The sequence below is a fragment of the Girardinichthys multiradiatus genome, chromosome 8 (genome assembly GCF_021462225.1).
Source record: "Girardinichthys multiradiatus isolate DD_20200921_A chromosome 8, DD_fGirMul_XY1, whole genome shotgun sequence".
Lineage (NCBI taxonomy): Eukaryota > Metazoa > Chordata > Actinopteri > Cyprinodontiformes > Goodeidae > Girardinichthys > Girardinichthys multiradiatus.
The window spans coordinates 8,840,616-8,859,017 of NC_061801.1; the positions used below are offsets into that span (position 1 = coordinate 8,840,616).

An 18,402-nucleotide genomic window follows, 5' to 3' on the forward strand; every position below is an offset into this window, starting at 1 on the left:
CAGGACATCTGTTTTAGGGGCGTTTATTGGAGAGTGATGAAGCAGTTATAAATACAGTTTGATGAGTTCGTCGCTGACAGCCGACGGGGTGAGAACTCCCAGGTCCGTAAAGAGCAGGGTGATGAGGGAGGGGGGCGTGTAGTCGATGATGGGGTGCTCCTCTGACAGGTTCTGTACACTCTTCAGGGTGTCTGCTTTGTACTGTGCAGGACAGGAAGGACATGTCAATAATCTACATACAGGGACAGAAAACTGTAAAACACAAAATAATGAAGTTGCACCTTAAATTTATCAGGCACATCCTGTTGGTTCAGCGGATACAGACGCACAAATTTAAAACTTTCAGCAACAACGTAGAAGGGCTTGTTGTGAGCTTTGGAGCACAGAGCCATCTGATAGGTGCCGATCTGCAAAAACAAAAAAGACTTATTTCTGCTGCAACTTACACCTGCCCTGTGTTTTCACAAATAAGATCTGGAAAATGTAACAAGCGTTTGTGCTCAGCCGCCTCAACTGCCTTCAGATAACGCCTAATTATTAAGTATTAATCCAGCTGCTCGTTTGTTAGAGAACAGCGGCAGGAAGACCAGGGTCCGATCAGTAATTCTCTTTGATAACACAACCTGGAAATTAATAATAGTAAATATTATAAATGTTTTTGCTGTTATGTGCAGCCTCCTCACTTGACAATGTTCGTGGTTATTGTTCAGGATTTTAGCTCGTTTACTGAATCATAACCCAGCTCCCCATTCACGATTGTAATTGGTCCCTGAAAGCCTCCCATAGCCTATTTACCATAAATGCTAACAGAATGGAAAAACTCTGAATCACTGAGTAATTATTTACTATTCTGAAACCGCTTGCTGCTATTTAGACTGTTTGAGTTGCATTTATTGGATATGAAAAGGTTCTGATTATGTTGAGCAAGTTTGATGATCCAGGTCTCTGCTCAGCAACACTGGTTTAGTCCCAGCTCAGGCAGCGCACCTTGTTTATGATCCCTCCGCTCTCGACGACTCCCTCTGCACCAACGATGACCAGGTCCACCTTCTCTAACACATACCTGGGAGACAAAAAAAACAACAACTGTAACTTTTAAGTTAAAACAAGCAGATTTTATGTGAGATGTGAGCTTTATTAAAACAGGGTCAACATAAAAATTGGGAATGTTTCCTCAAATGTAGAAATCTTTTGTTCTCTCCCTGGATTTACTTTCATACCATCAGACCCTTGTGGTGAAAGCGATTTTGCACAATTTGAAATATAAAAGAAAAAGTTAGAAAAATACAGCGGAGGAGAACAATGTGTTTTACCTGGTAACAGTAAGTATTTTTTCTCCAAACAAAATTGAAGCTGGAATTTCACAGGGATCCTTTCAGGTCCCATTCATTTTTTTTTATTAGGTTGTATATTTGAACTATAATCCACGTGTTCAGATGTATGGTAAGGACACTGATTTCCACATCGCTGGGAAAACGTGACGTTGCAGAAAAGCTCATTTCCAGTTTAGAAAGTGTCAGTATGGTCGAAGCCTTCATCTCAAATCTATATACCGAGAAACCAAGTTTTCTATCAAAACCTTTGTGCTCTAGAATCATTCCCACTCAGAATCAGGGATGAAGTCATTAACCTGATAACTAATATGTTGCTTAATTAGGTGATATTTTGTCTCATCTGACTGGCAACAACCTGTCAAACTGCTTAGTTTTCTTTTGTTGTGTTTTTATAATGGATTTTTTAAAGTAATCGGTCTTCTTTAATTGTGTTACTAAATTGTACTGTAAAGGTCATCTTAGAAATGTATTTTACAGTTGGATATTTCCGATAGTAAAGCCCGACCAGGGATCAATGAATGACAAAATAAACCATGTAGTATTTTCTGTACTTGCTGCTTCCCCTGTCCACAGCACAGCTTTCCTTACCCAACAGCTGCATCCAGAACTACCGTTACTGGAACATTTAGTTTCTTTAGGGCGTCTGCCATCTGTTGTCTAAGTAAAGAAAAAAAAAAAACTGAATTATTTTGTGGCCTTTCAGAAAAAAACTGTTCACAGACTGCTCACTCACCCAGCGGCGTCAGGCTGTGATTCGGTCACATAGACAGAGAAGCGCTTTTTCTCTGCTGCAGCTTTCTCCAGCACTCGCAGGACCACTCTGGAGTACGAATGAGTCAAGATTTTCTGAAAGGATTTTCAGGAAAAAGGAACGGGATTAACTGTGTACAAAGAGCAAGAAATAAGACACGACAGGTACTTACAGCTCCATCTTTGATGAAGGTGTGACAGAGCTTAGCAACTTTCTTCCTGGACATAGAGATCTTCTCTAGAAATAGTTCTCCTCTTTCCTCCATCACTTTCTTACAACGAGACAAATCCTGGAGACAGAAATAGACGTTAGTGTTGTACTGGGATGGATCGCAGAGACTGATTACCAAAACCCTCCTTCAGTGCTGTGGGAGTATTTAGAAAGCCAAGTTTATTTTCACTAACCACACCCAGACCAGTAGGATTAAGAAATTACTTAAACAGAGTCTGTGTGAAAACATGAAGGAGGCTAAATGCTTAGAGAAAGCAAAACATCATGCCCTGATCAAACGTTATTAGCCCATTTAAGAAAATACAGGGGTTAGACAATGAAAGTGAAACACCTGTCATTTTAGTGTGGGAGGTTTCATGGGTAAATTGGACCAGCCTGGTAGCCAGTCTTCATTGATTGCACATTGCACCAGTAAGAGCAGAGTGTGAAGGTTCAATTAGCAGGGTAAGAGCACAGTTTTGCTCAAAATATTGAAATGCACACAACATTATGATTGACATACCAGAGTTCAAAAGAGGACAAATTGTTGGTGCACGTCTTGCTGGCGCATCTGTGACCAAGACAGCAAGTCTTTGTGATGTATCAAGAGCCACGGTATCCAGGGTAATGTCAGCATACCACCAAGAAGGACGAACCACATCCAACAGGATTAACTGTGGACGCAAGAGGAAGCTGTCTGAAAGGGATGTTCGGGTGCTAACCCGGATTGTATCCAAAAAACATAAAACCACGGCTGCCCAAATCACGGCAGAATTAAATGTGCACCTCAACTCTCCTGTTTCCACCAGAACTGTCCGTCAGGAGCTCCACAGGGTCAATATACACGGCCGGGCTGCTATAGCCAAACCTTTGGTCCCTCATGCCAATGCCAAACGTCGGTTTCAATGGTGCAAGGAGCACAAATCTCAGGCTGTGGACAATGTGAAACATGTATTGTTCTCTGATGAGTCCACCTTTACTGTTTTCCCCACATCTTGGAGAGTTACGGTGTGGAGAAGCCCCAAAGAAGCGTACCACCCAGACTGTTGCATGCCCAGAGTGAAGCATGGGGGCGGCTCAGTGATGGTTTGGGCTGCCATATCATGGTATTCCCTTGGCCCAATACTTGTGCTAGATGGGCGCGTCACTGCCAAGGACTACCGAACCATTCTTGAGGACCATGTGCATCCAATGGTTCAAACATTGTATCCTGAAGGCGGTGCCGTGTATCAGGATGACAATGCACCAATACACACAGCAAGACTGGTGAAAGATTGGTTTGATGAACATGAAAGTGAAGTTGAACATCTCCCATGGCCTGCACAGTCACCAGATCTAAATATTATTGAGCCACTTTGGGGTGTTTTGGAGGAGCGAGTCAGGAAACGTTTTCATCCACCAGTATCATGTAGTGACCTGGCCACTATCCTGTAAGAAGAATGGCTTAAAATCCCTCTGACCACTGTGCAGGACTTGTATATGTCATTCCCAAGACGAATTGACGCTGTATTGGCCGCAAAAGGAGGCCCTACACCATACCAATAAATTATTATGGTCTAAAACCAGGTGTTTCAGTTTCATTGTCCAACCCCTGTATATCAAGGCGGGATAAAGACACCATTACACTGCCCTCTGTGTGTTTTATTTGGACAAAACATGGATCAGTGGTGAACCTTTCCAGGAATGGGTGACCTATCACAATTAAACCAAGAGAGGATTTAGATCTCATCCAGGAGACGCCGCTGCTGGAGGCTGGTGTCTCTGCCCGCTGGTGTATTGATGGTTCTTGGTGTCCAGGTCTGGGTGCTTTGGTGTGTGCTGCCTCAGTCCCGGTGACATGTCAGTTACTAAAAAACACTTGATGGCAGTTGTTAGTGCCACGTTTTTAGATATTGAGGGCAATTCTTTTTTCTACATTCAGCCAAGTTGGTATGGATAGCTTTTATGCCCTAATAAAAAAAATCATTTTATATGAACTGGTTAGCTCTTTCTGATACTGAAATCTGTTCTATGGTCTGAAACATTTAGGTGTGACTAAGGAGCAAATACTCAAGGAATCTGTAAGCAGAACAATACTTTTTTTCACAGCACTGTAAAATGTATAATTACAGACTTGTGGAGTCCCTTTTCAATGTATAAACAGAGTAATTGGCTGAATAAAGAACATGAAACATCACTCGCCTGATGCTCTAGTGATGTGAGGCTTATAAAGCGCAGGAAGAGCTCTCCTCCAGAGGACACGGCCACAGACGAGTCCTCTCCCTTTAGGCAGTCTGTAGCCCCCGTCAGGCTTTCCCTCAGACCCAGGATGGTTTCACCTGTAGGATCAGAGGCAGACATTCAGGGGAACCAAAGACATTATAACAATGATAGAGTTTTTAAGAAAGCAGAGGGACTTTCACACATACTAAAGCCTCTTAAATAAAGTCCTGATGCTTAAAAAAACACTATGTGGCCCTCTGTTCATATTTTCAAAAGGAAGCACCTCCATCAGTAAGCAGTTTTTAAAAGTATTCACACCACTTAACTGATTACATCTGAAGGCAGCTGATTGCACTATTTTTCATCTAGGGGCATCAGAGTGAAGGGGGCTAAATACAAGTACATGCCACATGTTTTCTGATCTTTTTCATTTGTAAAAAAAGAAAAAATGTGAAAATCATGAATTGTTTTATTACCACTTCCCAATCATTTACTACTTTGTGTTGGTCAACAGACTTGGCAACTTTTAAGTGGAGCTTGAACTGGGTGCAGGTCAGTATTTAAAAAGCAATACCTATTTATTTTTATGAAAACAAGTAGAAAATAAGTTTGGTTCAATAATATTTTGTCATAAAAATCATTCAACTGGCTGTGTTGTTGAAGCTTCTGGTTTACCATAAAAGAATAATTGCCATTGTTAAGGCACATATCTCTTATTTGCTCTCAAACACTGGAAGCTGTCCTGGGATGCCTTAAAGTGCTGCCATGTATATGGATAACATAATCCTGAAGTATGCAGATGTAGTCCATATAAATCACTAATATGTAGGACATCACACCTTAACCATCAGAGGCCTGGAGTACAGAGTGAGGAAGTCTAAGCTGGACCAACAACACTCATCATCCTGACCAACTGAAACACCGTGTATCACAGAGGCAGCACCACATAATACTGCCGGCATCTGCAGAGTGATCAGGGCCCTTTGGAGGGAAATTGTACACTTCTGTTTACACAATCACAAACAGACGTTTAGGGGGAAAAAAGGTGTAGGGTTACTTTGAATGGAAGCTTCCCTTGCTGGAGTGGGATTTACCCAGGCAGAGTGAGACAGCAAGACAAGAAGAGCTTGAGTTTCACTCGAGGAGAGAGGGTTCGCAATCCCACGAAGAAAGATGGGACTTTGTGGTTGTGGCATTAGAAAATGTGCTACGAAATACTTTCGTAAGGTAGTGTATGTGGCAGCGTTATTGCTGTGCCTTATGGCTTCAACTTGGGCTGACATTGCAGGCTTGTAGTATTGGTCAGTATGATTTTGTTTCAGGTATATATTATAAATCTTAAATCTGATTCACAAACAGACCAACTTAAACTAACCTGGACACGATAATTCATTTAATAATTATTTTAAAAGGATTTAATTTGACTGTCAAATGTCCAAACCTTTAACTGGTAGTGTGGCTTCCGAGGATCATTTGAAAAACACACCTTTGTCTCTCTTGAGGAACTCTAGCAGGGTGCGGATGGCTGCCACAGCAGAGGCCATGTCCGGGTCTTTCCTCATCTGAGCCCTGAAGTACTCCACTAGTTCTGACCAGAGACCACGGAGAGAGAGTTTCAGCATCACTCAGAACCGCATGAAGCAGAGGATGGGACTTTGAGGGGAAACTCACCTTCTTCATTCATCTCCAAATTCAAAGCCTAGAAGCTCTGTAAGGTCAAAACAAACCACTATCACTATTACTAAAATTATTTTAGACAACCTAGTCAGTTCACAGATGTCGGACACATGCCAGAACCAGACACCGCGACGCTGCTGCCAAAATTATACACAAATCTTTCAAATTATGTTGTACGTCTTTAATATTACCCGCAATAGTTTAAAAATGGCCAAATTTGGTCTACAAATCACCGTAGTCGCTCTCTGTAGGGTTACACACCGTTGGCTCATGCAAAGCTCTGATAGTTGACGTGTCGCAGAGTTATGACGTATACAACGTGTCTGCTTCACAGACTGCTCAGAAAAACAAGGTGGAGTTATAGGTAGATACATTTTAATGCGGGGAAAAATAGTTATAATGTAAGTGAACGTGAAATGTATATTAAACGTTTAAATGTTGTTAATTACAAAAAGTCAAAAAACGACCAGCATGACAATTATAATTTTCACATTTTCGGCGTAAGGAAAAAGACGCAAATCTACCACAAGGAGACTTGACAAAGATGTAAAGCTATCAGAAAAACGTAAAAAGGAAAAGTATATCAAATACGATTTGGCGTTTGACATAATTTATCCACTTGAATACACCTAATATTCTTTAAGATGTGTTTTTAATTTAATCTTAACTGTTGTCTCAATCAAGTGTAAATAAACTGATCCTTTATGAAGTTTCTGAGCAGGCACACACTGCAGTTCTCATTAGTATCACTAGAGGGCGACGTGTTCCTTTTATTTTTCTTCTGTTTTTTTAATTTTCCCATTTATGTCACAATTAGCTTCAAATTAGATAGAATTATACCAACAACAGCAACAACATAATAATAATATATTTGTCGATTAATAATAATAATCGAAAAAGTTGTCGGATTAAATATGGAAGCAACAATTCTATTTTTAATTACATTGTTTTATTTTATTTTTTTACATAATAGTTTTATCTTGTAGGACCCTGTGCACCCCCTTGTTCATCTTACTGCGAGAGGTTTCTACATTGTTAATTATACGTGTTTTTAAACTGCATAATATAGATGTAAAATAATAATATATTCAATAACAGAAAGAAGACTCGCAGCAGCAAATATAATCCTGTGTTCCAATGTCAAGTGGCACCTTACTCTGTTGAGCTTGCATGTTCTCCTTCAGCAAACTTGTTTGGTTTGTTTTCTTCCTGGTACTGGTGTGAGTTGCTGTCTTGGAAGTCTCTGAGTTGGTTCGGGGAAGGACTGGTGACCTGTTCGTGGTGTGACAACCCTCCTCCCTCTATGACCCTGAACAGGGTCAAACATATGTAGAAAATGGATGGATTATTTGTAATCTCAATGAATTGAACTCCAAGTCCCAAATTGTAAATCCTCGTAAAATGACTGTGAAATTCTAGCTGTCTGAATTGTTTGGCTTTTTTTTCTCTCTTTTTTCTCTCACCTGAATAAAAAAAAAGAATAATAAGAAGGTAAATGTGTGGACAAAAAGGACATTAAATCTAAACATCTAATAATCTAAAAATAGATGCACACAGAGAAGCGGGAAAAGGACAAAACAGGACTTGCTAGAGGGACCCAATGTAAAGATCCTAAAATGAGAATAAAGACAATCAAAATCTCAACCAAACAGATAAGACACAAATCAATGGAAAAAGTAACCAATCACAATAAAGATTTTCAAAGGTAGCATAACAGTACTGAATATGTAGGCAAAATACAATTCCTTTCAAAAGTGTTCACACACTTTGATAGGTTTTTTTAATTATTTTTGCCACAAGCATCTTTGCATTTTATTGGGATTTTACTGTTAGACAAAGTAGTACCTAACTCAAAAGAAGGAAAATATATGGTTTTTAAAATTATTTATGAAAAGAGTGTTTAGCATCTGTATTGAACCCTTCTGAGTCAACACTTTGCAGGACCACTTTTTGCTGAAGTAACAGCTTAAGGTCTTTTAGGGTATGTTTATACCAGCTTTAGCTCAAGTCAGTCAGAGTCAATGGAGAGAGTCTTTGAACATCGACTTTCAAGTATTGCCACAGATTCTCCATTGAGCTTAGGTCTGGACTCAGCCGTTCTAACACACAAATCCAAACCACTGTAGCTATGGGTGTATGTTCAGGGTAGGTGTTCTGCTGGAAAGTGAACCTCCACCCTATTCTCAAGCCTCTGCAGCCTCTACCAGATTTTCTTCTAGAATTGGCCTGTGTTTGGTTCCAACAATCAACTCTGATCAGTTTTCCTGTCCTTGTTGAAGAAACATTTCTCCATAGCAGCATGGTGCCATGTTCACAATAAGCATGGTTTCTTCAGGGTGATCTGCAGTGTTAGTTTTCTGCCACACATAGTGTTTTGCATGTTGGTGAGAAATTTTAATTTTCAACCTTCAAACTACAAATTAAACTTCTATTGGCTTCTCTTTTGACAACAACTTTGCGTCTGCCTCTCTCAATAGCCAGATTTGTGGAGTGCTGACTAATACTTGTCCTTTCAACAGATTTTCCCACCTGAGCTGCAGATCTTCTCAGCTCCTTGAGTGATACCATGGAGTTCTTGGGTGCTTCTCTGATGAATGCTATTCTAACCAGGTCCGCCAGTTTAGGTGGATGGCCATGTCTTATCCCTGACCTGTCTGCTGAATTCCTTGGTCTTCACGATTCTGTTTTTTTTTTTTTCTCCAATGTTCTCTAACAAACCTCTGAGGCCTTTCCATTTATATTGGAATTAAATCACACACAGAATGACTATTTACAAATGATATTATTTCAAAAAAGGGGGTACCGGGCAAAAAGGATCTGAATACAAATGCAAGAAAGAAAGAAAGAAATGTGAGACATGAAATATAAAGACTAGGTTGTAGCAAAATCCCAAAATAGCAGCAAAGAGATAAAGAATAACTTCAAAGTGACTAAAAGTTGAGAAAACGTCAAACAATGTAAGAAATTACAAAAACAAAAAGGTGAAAGCAGAGGAAAAAAACGTTTTATCATGTGCCTGTTCTTTTGCCTGTTTTAGCCTGCTCATGCAAACAATGAACTGATCTGAAATCAGATCTCACGATCTCCTAAGGCCTTTTACTGCGAATATTTTTGTCAAGGGCTACAGATTCCCTGAAAAAAGCCCAGTAAACCTTCCTGTCCCCCTCATTAGACACTTTGGTCCAGCTCAGAGTTTTCGGGCTGTACTCTTTGTTCCGCTGCTCTCAGCCCAGCAGGCAGACATCTCATCTCTGTTCAGAGCGCAGCTGCAGCCGGCAGGCCCCGCTCCTCCTCCCGCCCTCTGCTCCAACAGGCCGCGCAGGCGCACTGGCTCCTCTGTGCGCTCTACTGTTTGCATTGTGTCTGAACTGCCGGCGAGCTTTAAAAATATTATACCCACCGCGGCAATGTCGGGCAGGTCGGTCCGAGCTGAGACCCGGAGCAGGGCGAAAGATGACATCAAGAGGGTTATGGCCGCTATTGAGAAAGTACGAAAATGGTAAGAAGAGCTAGATTAAAAAAAAGAGCTGGCTTCGTTATCTAACACGAGAAAGGCTTGCTTGTTGGGGGAGGAGAGGGAAGGAGCGAGACGGAGAGAGGGATGAAATAGAAAGATAAAGGGCAGCTTTTGAACGGCATTCTCGGCAGATGTACTTGCGGCTCAGGTGCGACCGGGGCGCTCCAGTGAGGAGCACCTTCCCCGGCTTTACTGAGGCTGCCTGCGGCGGACACATATAACATGTACCCGGTGTTTTTCCGCTGATTTTAACGGCAAAAAAAAAAAGGGTTGAACCCAGAAGCCATTTCGATGCAGTCACATGAAGCCATTGCTGCCCGCTGCTGAGCTGCGAGCGCAGGCGGCGGGTTTTTAGCGGCGAAACGGCCGATAAGTCTGGACGCTGAGGCCAATTTTAGCGACGGCGCTCTTGAGTCGGAGCACTTTAGTCCGTGTGGAGTTTTAAATTAAGCGCTTTGAGTCGCCCTTTAGGTCTGCCGGAGAATAAGACACGGTGGGGGTTGGGAGAGGGAAGTAGGCTGCTGTAGTGCATGGCTGAACACGTAGTGACTCAGTCTTATCTTTTTACACCAGAAAATCACATTCTGTTCTCCTTTAGCGCCGCAGAAGCACATGTTTGTTCGGAGGACATGACATTTATGGATGTAGCTGTTTAGCTGCGCTCGGTTTCAGAATTGATCAGAAGTTCATTTATTCAGATGGATTCATCTAAAGTCCCCAGGTCAAAGTCAGAAGTTCGGGTTTATTCTAACTTTCACATCTTTTGGTTCTCAAAATAAAAACATACAGTATGATAGAATAATGTACAGTTAATCTAAGGATTCTTATATTTTGTTCATGTTTTCTTTTTCACTTTTATAATCACTTTTTTTGATTCATCTAGGTTTGTTTTAACAGTTGAAAACATAAGGATGCTTCTTCAGTCTTCTTTCATTTTTTCAAGTCTCTGTTATTCATATTTTTCTGTAACAGTGTTTTGTCATTAACTCTGTATTAGTGCAATCTTTTCAGGCTGCATGTTAAGTTGAATATTAAACCAACAAGTAGGCATAGGCTCATTGCTGCTATTTTTGGAAAAATTACTATGGGTTTTCAAACCACTAAAATCTTTTTCACAGAAGTAGAACCATCTGTTGCTGCACACTGCCAGGACAGCAGTAGGTTGTTGAAAAATAAATTAGCAATTAAATGAAGAGGGTGCTTATTATCTATTTTTGGGTGAGTGTATTTGTCAGAATGTAAATAATAAATGCAATTAGATCATAGTATATAATTTGTTTTTCTTCAATTTTTATGGTATTTTTAGTTACTGATCATAATGGGTACCAGCCCACAGTTAACAGTAGTCACCCTAATTAAAATGAAGAGACGGCAGATGCTACCTTTACAGTAGATAGATAGATAGATAGATAGATAGATAGATAGATAGATAGATAGATAGAGCAGAATTCAATGGTTGTGGATTTTTCTGTATACAATGATTCTTAAAGCAAAATGTAACTTAATCAGAAAAGCAAATTTACCACTACTTTAACTCATTAAACATTTCCATAATAATAATAATGATGAACCACTGGAATTTATTCTTTGTCATCTTTCAGTCTATAATTCATTTAATAATCAGTGAAAGGATTTAAAGGTTTGTAGGTGAGTTATAATCTGGAAATATGTGATTAGAATAAGAGGTATAACATTTGACAAGTGGCCTGTTTTGTGTGCCTAAAATAAAGAAAATGTTTAATGCACAGTGGAACAAAAACAAACACAGGTTAGGGTTTCTGAAAGTAATCTTAGGCTGTTGTTTCACATAGCAGTAAGAAAATGAAAAAACATTTTGGACCTTTTCATTTAAAATATGTGACACCAACATATTCACAGGAAAAACTTCATTTTAACAGTAGTTACAAATTTAGCTACACATTTCAACGTTATCGAACAAGTCATAAATAACCACCATTTTAATTCTTTTTTTAATTCATCTACTATAACTTTGTAGGGTGCAGGCCACATCTCACAGCGTCCTTCTATTTGAATCAGCTTGTTTGTCTCTCCTACTCAGGGAGAAGAAATGGGTGACGGTTGGAGACACGTCCCTTCGTATCTACAAGTGGGTGCCGGTGACGGAGCCAAAATCAGACGACGTGAGTTCACCATTATTGTGCTCGTTTCAGAAAGTGATGCATGAGAGAAATACAGAATGTATCTCACTCTGTTTTCATCCATACGTGTTTTTCATTCAAATGGTGTTTCTCCTCTGGTGTAGAAGAACAAAAACAAGAAGAAGGGCAAGGATGATAAATACGGGTCAGAGGTGACGACTCCAGAGAACAGCTCCTCTCCAGGGATGATGGACATGCACGGTCGGTTTTTCCAGACATTTTCCTTTCAAAATAAGGACATTTTCAGTCACGTGTATATATAGCCCAAGTATTTTCTGAGTGTGGGACTCTCAATCTGCCCTTTGCCAGATGACAACAGCAACCAGAGCTCCATCGCCGACTCGTCCCCAGTGAAGCAGGAAAACAGCTGTAGCACCAGCCCCGCCCCAGAGACCAACGCTGCATCTCACCGCGACAACAGCGAGGTCAAGACTGACCAGAGCCCAGACAGCAAGAGAGGTCAGACCATGACAGTAACACGTACTGTATATACCAGCAAATGCCACCAGGCGGGCCCTTCTGCCAACAGAGGGTGGAGGCAGGTTGTGAAGACGAAGTCAGGCAGCTCAGATGGAGGATGAGCCATCTCCTGTTTCTGTTTTTACAGTCACTGATTCGCTCTCAGCCACGTCGAAACAACCACTTCCTCTTTGTTAAATTTACCGCACACCTGTGGCCACAGTGTCCCCTCCCCTCAACCTCCCGGGGATTTAACTGCCAACTGTTCTGTCTCACAACAAAAACAGACAAAAACATACATAGTTTTGTTTGTTTCTAAACATATGTGATAAACATGATGCTTTGCTTTGAACATCTTTAAATTTAAAGATGGGTGTTTCAGCTGCTCTCTTCCCAGGTCAGCTGGGGATATCATAGCACAGGTGACATGACGCAGACAAGGAGCTGCAACAACCAGTACAGTCACTTTCTCTCTCTCTCACTGTAAAAACACCTGGATTTTGATGGAAAGTCCAGATTTTTTAGATCATTATAATTATGTACTGTACATTTAAAAAAAGATATTCTTTATTGTTGAGAGCAAAGTGTACCGGAGTCAAATTCCTTGTTTGTCTGTACAAACTTGGCAATAAAGCTGATTCTGATTCATGAAGTAATGTCCTTGGCCTATGATTTAGTTTTGGAAGCTGTGGGCACAAAAATAGGTCATGATTAATAATAAATCTGCTGGACAAGCGGAGTCCATACCACTCACAGTACATCCAACATCCATAACTGAATCCTTTTTTAGCTAATAAATAAAAAATATTAACTTGGGCCCCTTGGAAATAGTTAGGTTTTTTTTCTTATAAAAATAAAGCTGAAAAATAGAGCAAGTAGTTAATGTGAACATTGACAAACAGGAATATTTCAAATTGACAAAATCTGTTCGTGGAATAACATCAAATAGGCCCAGAGTTTAAAAAATGATCTTTAAATAGAAAAAAGTCCTCACTACACTGCTAAAAAAATCTCACCATGAATGTTAAGTTTCAAATAACATTTTCTTTATTAAAAAACGTACTTAAAACAATTATTAAAAGAGCAACAGGTTTAGTTTCCTCGTGTTTTAGATGGGTTGGTCTCTAAAAGCCCAGAATATTTCCCCCCCTCTGTCATAGCACCTACATCTGCTAGCTTTGTTCAAACACCAATTAATATGCATATTATATTATAGTGGTTGAGTACAATAAATGTTTGGGTTTCAAACCAGGCAGTTACTCCACACAGCCACATGGGGTCACTAGAGTGTCAGAAAAGGGCCACAAATAAAATACACCACCACACCAAACCTACACTGACTGTTTTTGCTTGTATTTACTGCCTGGTGAAGAAGTGAGCATCTTGTTTTATTTCTTACTGTGTTGTGATTTCAGGGAAGGGCATCCCTTCATCAGAGACCTCAGAGAGAGCACAAAGTGCCAAGAGAGATAGTCTGTCCTCAGGGGAGAAGGATTCCTCAGACAGCAAAGCCACTCAGGTATGAACTCGTCTGCATGTCTGTCTGCAAACCTCTCTGAGGAACAGTAACCCATGGAGGAAATAAACAAAGCATTCAGGTGTTCACATGTCAGTCTGCATCTCTGTTCTACCAGCTTTCCAGGAACAAAATGGCTGAAAATATTCCTAAAATAAAATAAAGGCTCATTCTATTGTGTTTTAAAGGTGTCAAAAACACGATCCATTTCATAAAAAGCCTAAAAACAGAAAAGTAGCATTTTCTGTTCCAGTCTTGTTTTCAGATGTGCAGCCAGAACAGTGATTTCCTACGGCACAAACTGAATGGGAACTGGAGATTTGAGGACCACTAGTGTGGACATGCTGCCTTTGAGGCATGCGTGTCCCATAAGAAGTCTATCTATTTGACTCTCACTGAGCCATTATAGGAAAACCCTGTGGAGGTTTTGACCTTTAGCAGCAGCATGGATTCTGTTTTTGCATCGTGAGGCCTTGTTGTACCATCAAATAATGTAACTTAAGCAAAATTCATACTGCATGCTTAATGAGTTTCTGTGATTTAAGAGATCAGCATTTTTAAAACCTAGAAACTTGCATTTAGAATGAGTGAAGAGTTTTTAATAGCAGTCAGTACGTTGTTAAACGGCTCATCGGAGTTTATTTCTTCAGTCGAAACTGAGTTCACAACTCCTAGATTCTGGTTCTGTTTAAAGCTAGAAAACCTCCACCTGTTATAAATCATGGACCGACTCATGATGGAGATGACATTTTAAATTGTCTTTAGCTAATTAGCCAGAGAATGTAGATCTTTTAGCATAACTCTAACCACTGCTCCATGATACAGAGGCTGAAAGCCGCAAACAAAGACAATTTTCCGTACTTCATGCAGCCTTCCTGTTCTCTGCTGAAAGGTTTGCTTTCTCCTGCAGACTAAGGGAACTGCTGACATGTCGCTGAACATACAGTTGTCCTTTCAAAGTACCTTCTTAAACCTTTTGAGTTTATATGACACATTTGACTGATACCACCTACTCCACCTGTGGTTTATGAATGGCCAGAGGAAGCTCAGAGGCGGGTTCATTACATAAATGTTTGAGGAAGGAGGTTTTTAAGTGATCTTCCACCAGTAGCAGCTTCCACATGGAAGAGCGTTGCACATCCCTCAGACTGTTACTTTGTATTCAATAATGGGGGGGCCTTGTTGTGTTTCTTATGTTTTTAACTAATAGGTTAAGAGGCAAATGTTCCCATATGGTGACAATAAAGGTGATGATGAGGACTGTTAAAGATTGGATTTTATATACTTGGAGCGATCAGTCAACAGTTGGAGTCGATCAAACTGAAAATTGTCTGATTCTGGTCACCAGCTAACGTCTTGCTGCAACTTTACTTATCAGATGTATTCATGCTTTGTGTGTTTCTTCTTGCTTGCTTTCAGGATCTACAGGAGGAAGCCCCGCCCAGCAAGAAGAGCAAACTGGAGTCCTCATCTCAAGACTTTGAGGAGAGTTAAATGTTCTGGGCTGAGTCATTCTCTCCTTCACCTTCCTGTCTCTATCCCTCTGTTCCTCCTCCCATTAACTCTAGATGATTTAGGGCTAATGGACACACTGACTCTCCGCTCTAGTTTTTTTTTCCCTGCTCTCAAAACCAAAGGGGGAATGGACGTCTCCCTCTCTGATTGCTGTTTCCCATCCCGGTTCGCCACCTTTCCCAGAACACTCCTCCTACCACTGAGAGAGAATGGATATTACCTCTGTTCACTGGTCCCCTCCGTGCTTCCTTCCAGTCCTCCACATTTTTGCCAAGAGAAGCGCCAAACCCAAGCTTTGGTCTTGTTTGGGCCCTGGGGGGCGGCGCCGGCAGCTCAGCCCGGCCACCGCCAGGCCAGAATCCAAACCCCGACCTGCTTCTGTGACTAAAAGAGTTCTGAGATTAGGACCAGGCTGGTCCCAGACGCTGCTTTGAGATCGCTCTTTGTTTCATTGCTAACAGTTTAGCTCAGGATAAGTCAAGGAGCTAACCTGGTCTCAGATCGGTGGCTGTGGCGGCGGTGGGGGGCACCTCCACCCCAACGCCACGTCTCATTCATCCTCCCGCTAGACTATTGTTTTGTTTAGGAAATGTTTAGTTCTCTTATTTCTTCTCCCTCAGGAGGGTCAATGCACTGTTATGGTATGTCACAATCGATCACAGATAGATTTGCTGCTGTAGTGGATGTCTTTTATCTCTATCCATGAAAAGTTCTCCATGTATGTGTTTCCTAAAGTGAATTAGCTCGTGGTTTGTAGAGGAAGAGGGTGGACGGTACACGCTGAGGTAAAATCTTGGATACGTAGTGAGGACAGGCATGGTTAGTGTGTCCTGGAAGTGTGTGCCTTGAGTTGTTACGACTAATTTTTAGTTCAAGCAGGTTTGGACTTAAGTTTTGGTGCCATGTTTTTGTTTCGGTTTGTTTTTTGCCTTATAACTGTCACTAAGTCGTTTTTCCATTTATTTATATTTAACTCCACCTGCTAGGACGTTTTTCTTTAAAGGAAATGTTTTGGAGATATTTGGTTCCTTGTTGCAAGTTTAAAAATATAATGTGATTTAGAGCGACAATGAGGTGGAAACCATGACAGACTACAGACATAAATACAGTTATTTTAACAGCTAGATTATAGTTTGGGGATGCAGGATTGGATTTCCACAAAAGTGCACAGTAGCATCACATGCTGGTATCAGCCCTCTCACTTTCCTTCCAGCTAGGAAGTAAATGTGTACTACTCCTACGAAACACATTAAGATTAGATTTTAACACTACCCAGAAGTTGATCATGTTCATTCTTTTAAGCACCTGCAAATGTCATCCATCAGAACTTCTAGTTATTGGTCTTTTTTCGCTTCTGAGGGTCCGCGATGAAAACTCTCCTCTTTCTAGGATTTTCCCTTTTTCTTACCACGTCAGGGTCACTCACATGTAACCATCTTCTTTCTCTGCACTCGTTCTGTGTCACTACCTGTCTACGATCTGCAGATGCTGGTGTTGCTCGCCACTAAAGGGTCCAGTTTCTTTTCGCTCAAACATTTGGTTCTAATCCTCCTTCAAGGTGCTGTCTGTCGGCTGAATCCATTCACACACGGCATCCGGCTCGCGACTGTGTGCTGATTAGTGCAATTTACTTGAACTTTAAAGTACGGATTCAGACCTACGACCTATAATGTAAAACCTCACTCATGTAAGATTTACTTTTATTAATCAATCTTGAATGAATTGAGATCAACTGAATCACTGCGAACCATGACAGGACGGGACTACGCATTACAAGCCAGGATCAGATTTCAGTAAATCGGCATTCACACGGATGGAGAGAAGAATTCTAACATCGTCTCGGTTCAGAGGGTGGATTAGCATATACCTCATTCCCAGTCCAGCAGAGCTGGAACTTAAAATGCTATTGTATTGACATTAACAGTTATAAACAGCATTACGTACATTCAGTTTAAGACAAATTCTCACTTATGTTGTAGCGTTCACCTGATTGAGCCGATTGATTATAGTTTGCTCATAACTAGTGTGTAAAAAGAAAAATGAGAAAAAAAAGAGCTGTGAGATAAAAATTTATTCCCCCCTTGGGACCATTTTTTGTTTTGTTTAGATCGTGTACAGATTTATGGTTTGGTTTGACTTATTTATTCCATCAGTAGTGCTTGGTTTTGTTTTTATCATGTCCAATGGTTTTGTTTTCTTAATAAAAGTCATAAAAATGTCTTGGCTGTGTCTGTCTGTTGGAAACTGCTGGAGTTGTTGGATGTTTTAGAACAACAGCTAGCTTAATGCCAAATTTTGCCTGCATGTTTTGGTTTTAAAATCTACAACAGTTTTCAAATTAGTGTTTTTTTAATGGAAATAATTGTCACCTAAATAAAAGCTTTAATTTTGCTGTTAGAATGCTGACTTATAAGCACTTCTGACAGGTAGGATCTTATTAAACCAGTGGTACGGATTGTAGTGTAAAACCTTTATTGGTGAACAGGTGCCTCTGCCAATTTAACTTGGAAGTTATGTATTTTTTTCATCCATTTAATCTTGTTAGGTCAGCAAAACCTTTACAGATAAGCCCCAAAGTATTTACACAGAGATTTAGATGTGAAGCAATCTTTTATTTCATCAAAATGTTTTAACATTTTGGATCAGCCAAGCCAGAGTCTTGACTTGAATCTGATCCAGAGTAGGAGGAAGCGAAAGATTAGGGTGATGGTAAGGAGGGCTTCCAACCTCAGACTTTAAGCTCATCACCAACGATAAATCAAGATACCAGTAAAAACGAGCAAAAAGCTGGTTTATTATTGATGGTTTGCCTTGGACTTTTGGGAATAAAAAAATCTAGAATTTATTGCTTGATAGAGAAAAAAAAGGAAATCAAGGTCTTGCTACTTCTGCAGAATAAATCTTAATATCTTTTATTTTTATGTCAAAAATCTTGTAAGATCCTCTTACGAGTTACTTTTCTGTAGATTAAAAGGAAAATGTATGTAAAATTAAACTGATTGCTGTATGCCAAAAACATAACTGCAGAAGGCTTGTTATATGCAAAAAACAAATTTCGTTTT

At 40.4% G+C, this 18,402-nt stretch overlaps 2 protein-coding genes across 2 annotated transcripts; one reads left to right on the forward strand and one right to left on the reverse strand.

The window, feature by feature from the left end:
* Positions 1 to 7: 7 nt before the first annotated feature.
* eif2b1 (eukaryotic translation initiation factor 2B, subunit 1 alpha) lies at positions 8 to 6,465 on the reverse strand. The gene is made up of 9 exons (XM_047372445.1): positions 6,169 to 6,465; positions 5,984 to 6,085; positions 4,477 to 4,613; positions 2,258 to 2,374; positions 2,068 to 2,180; positions 1,923 to 1,991; positions 988 to 1,063; positions 282 to 407; positions 8 to 201 (listed from the first exon to the last, which is right to left on the reverse strand). The coding sequence occupies exons 1-9, from the start codon at positions 6,179 to 6,181 to the stop codon at positions 46 to 48; spliced, it is 909 nt and encodes a 302-aa protein (XP_047228401.1). The 5' UTR covers positions 6,182 to 6,465; the 3' UTR covers positions 8 to 45.
* Positions 6,466 to 9,474: 3,009 nt separating this feature from the next.
* Positions 9,475 to 17,560, forward strand: bcl7a (BAF chromatin remodeling complex subunit BCL7A). Its single transcript, XM_047372446.1, has 6 exons — positions 9,475 to 9,673; positions 11,751 to 11,832; positions 11,955 to 12,051; positions 12,160 to 12,309; positions 13,725 to 13,828; positions 15,245 to 17,560. Exons 1-6 carry the CDS (start codon positions 9,582 to 9,584, stop codon positions 15,317 to 15,319), a joined length of 600 nt encoding a protein of 199 aa, XP_047228402.1. The 5' UTR covers positions 9,475 to 9,581; the 3' UTR covers positions 15,320 to 17,560.
* The last annotated feature ends 842 nt before the right edge of the window (positions 17,561 to 18,402 follow it).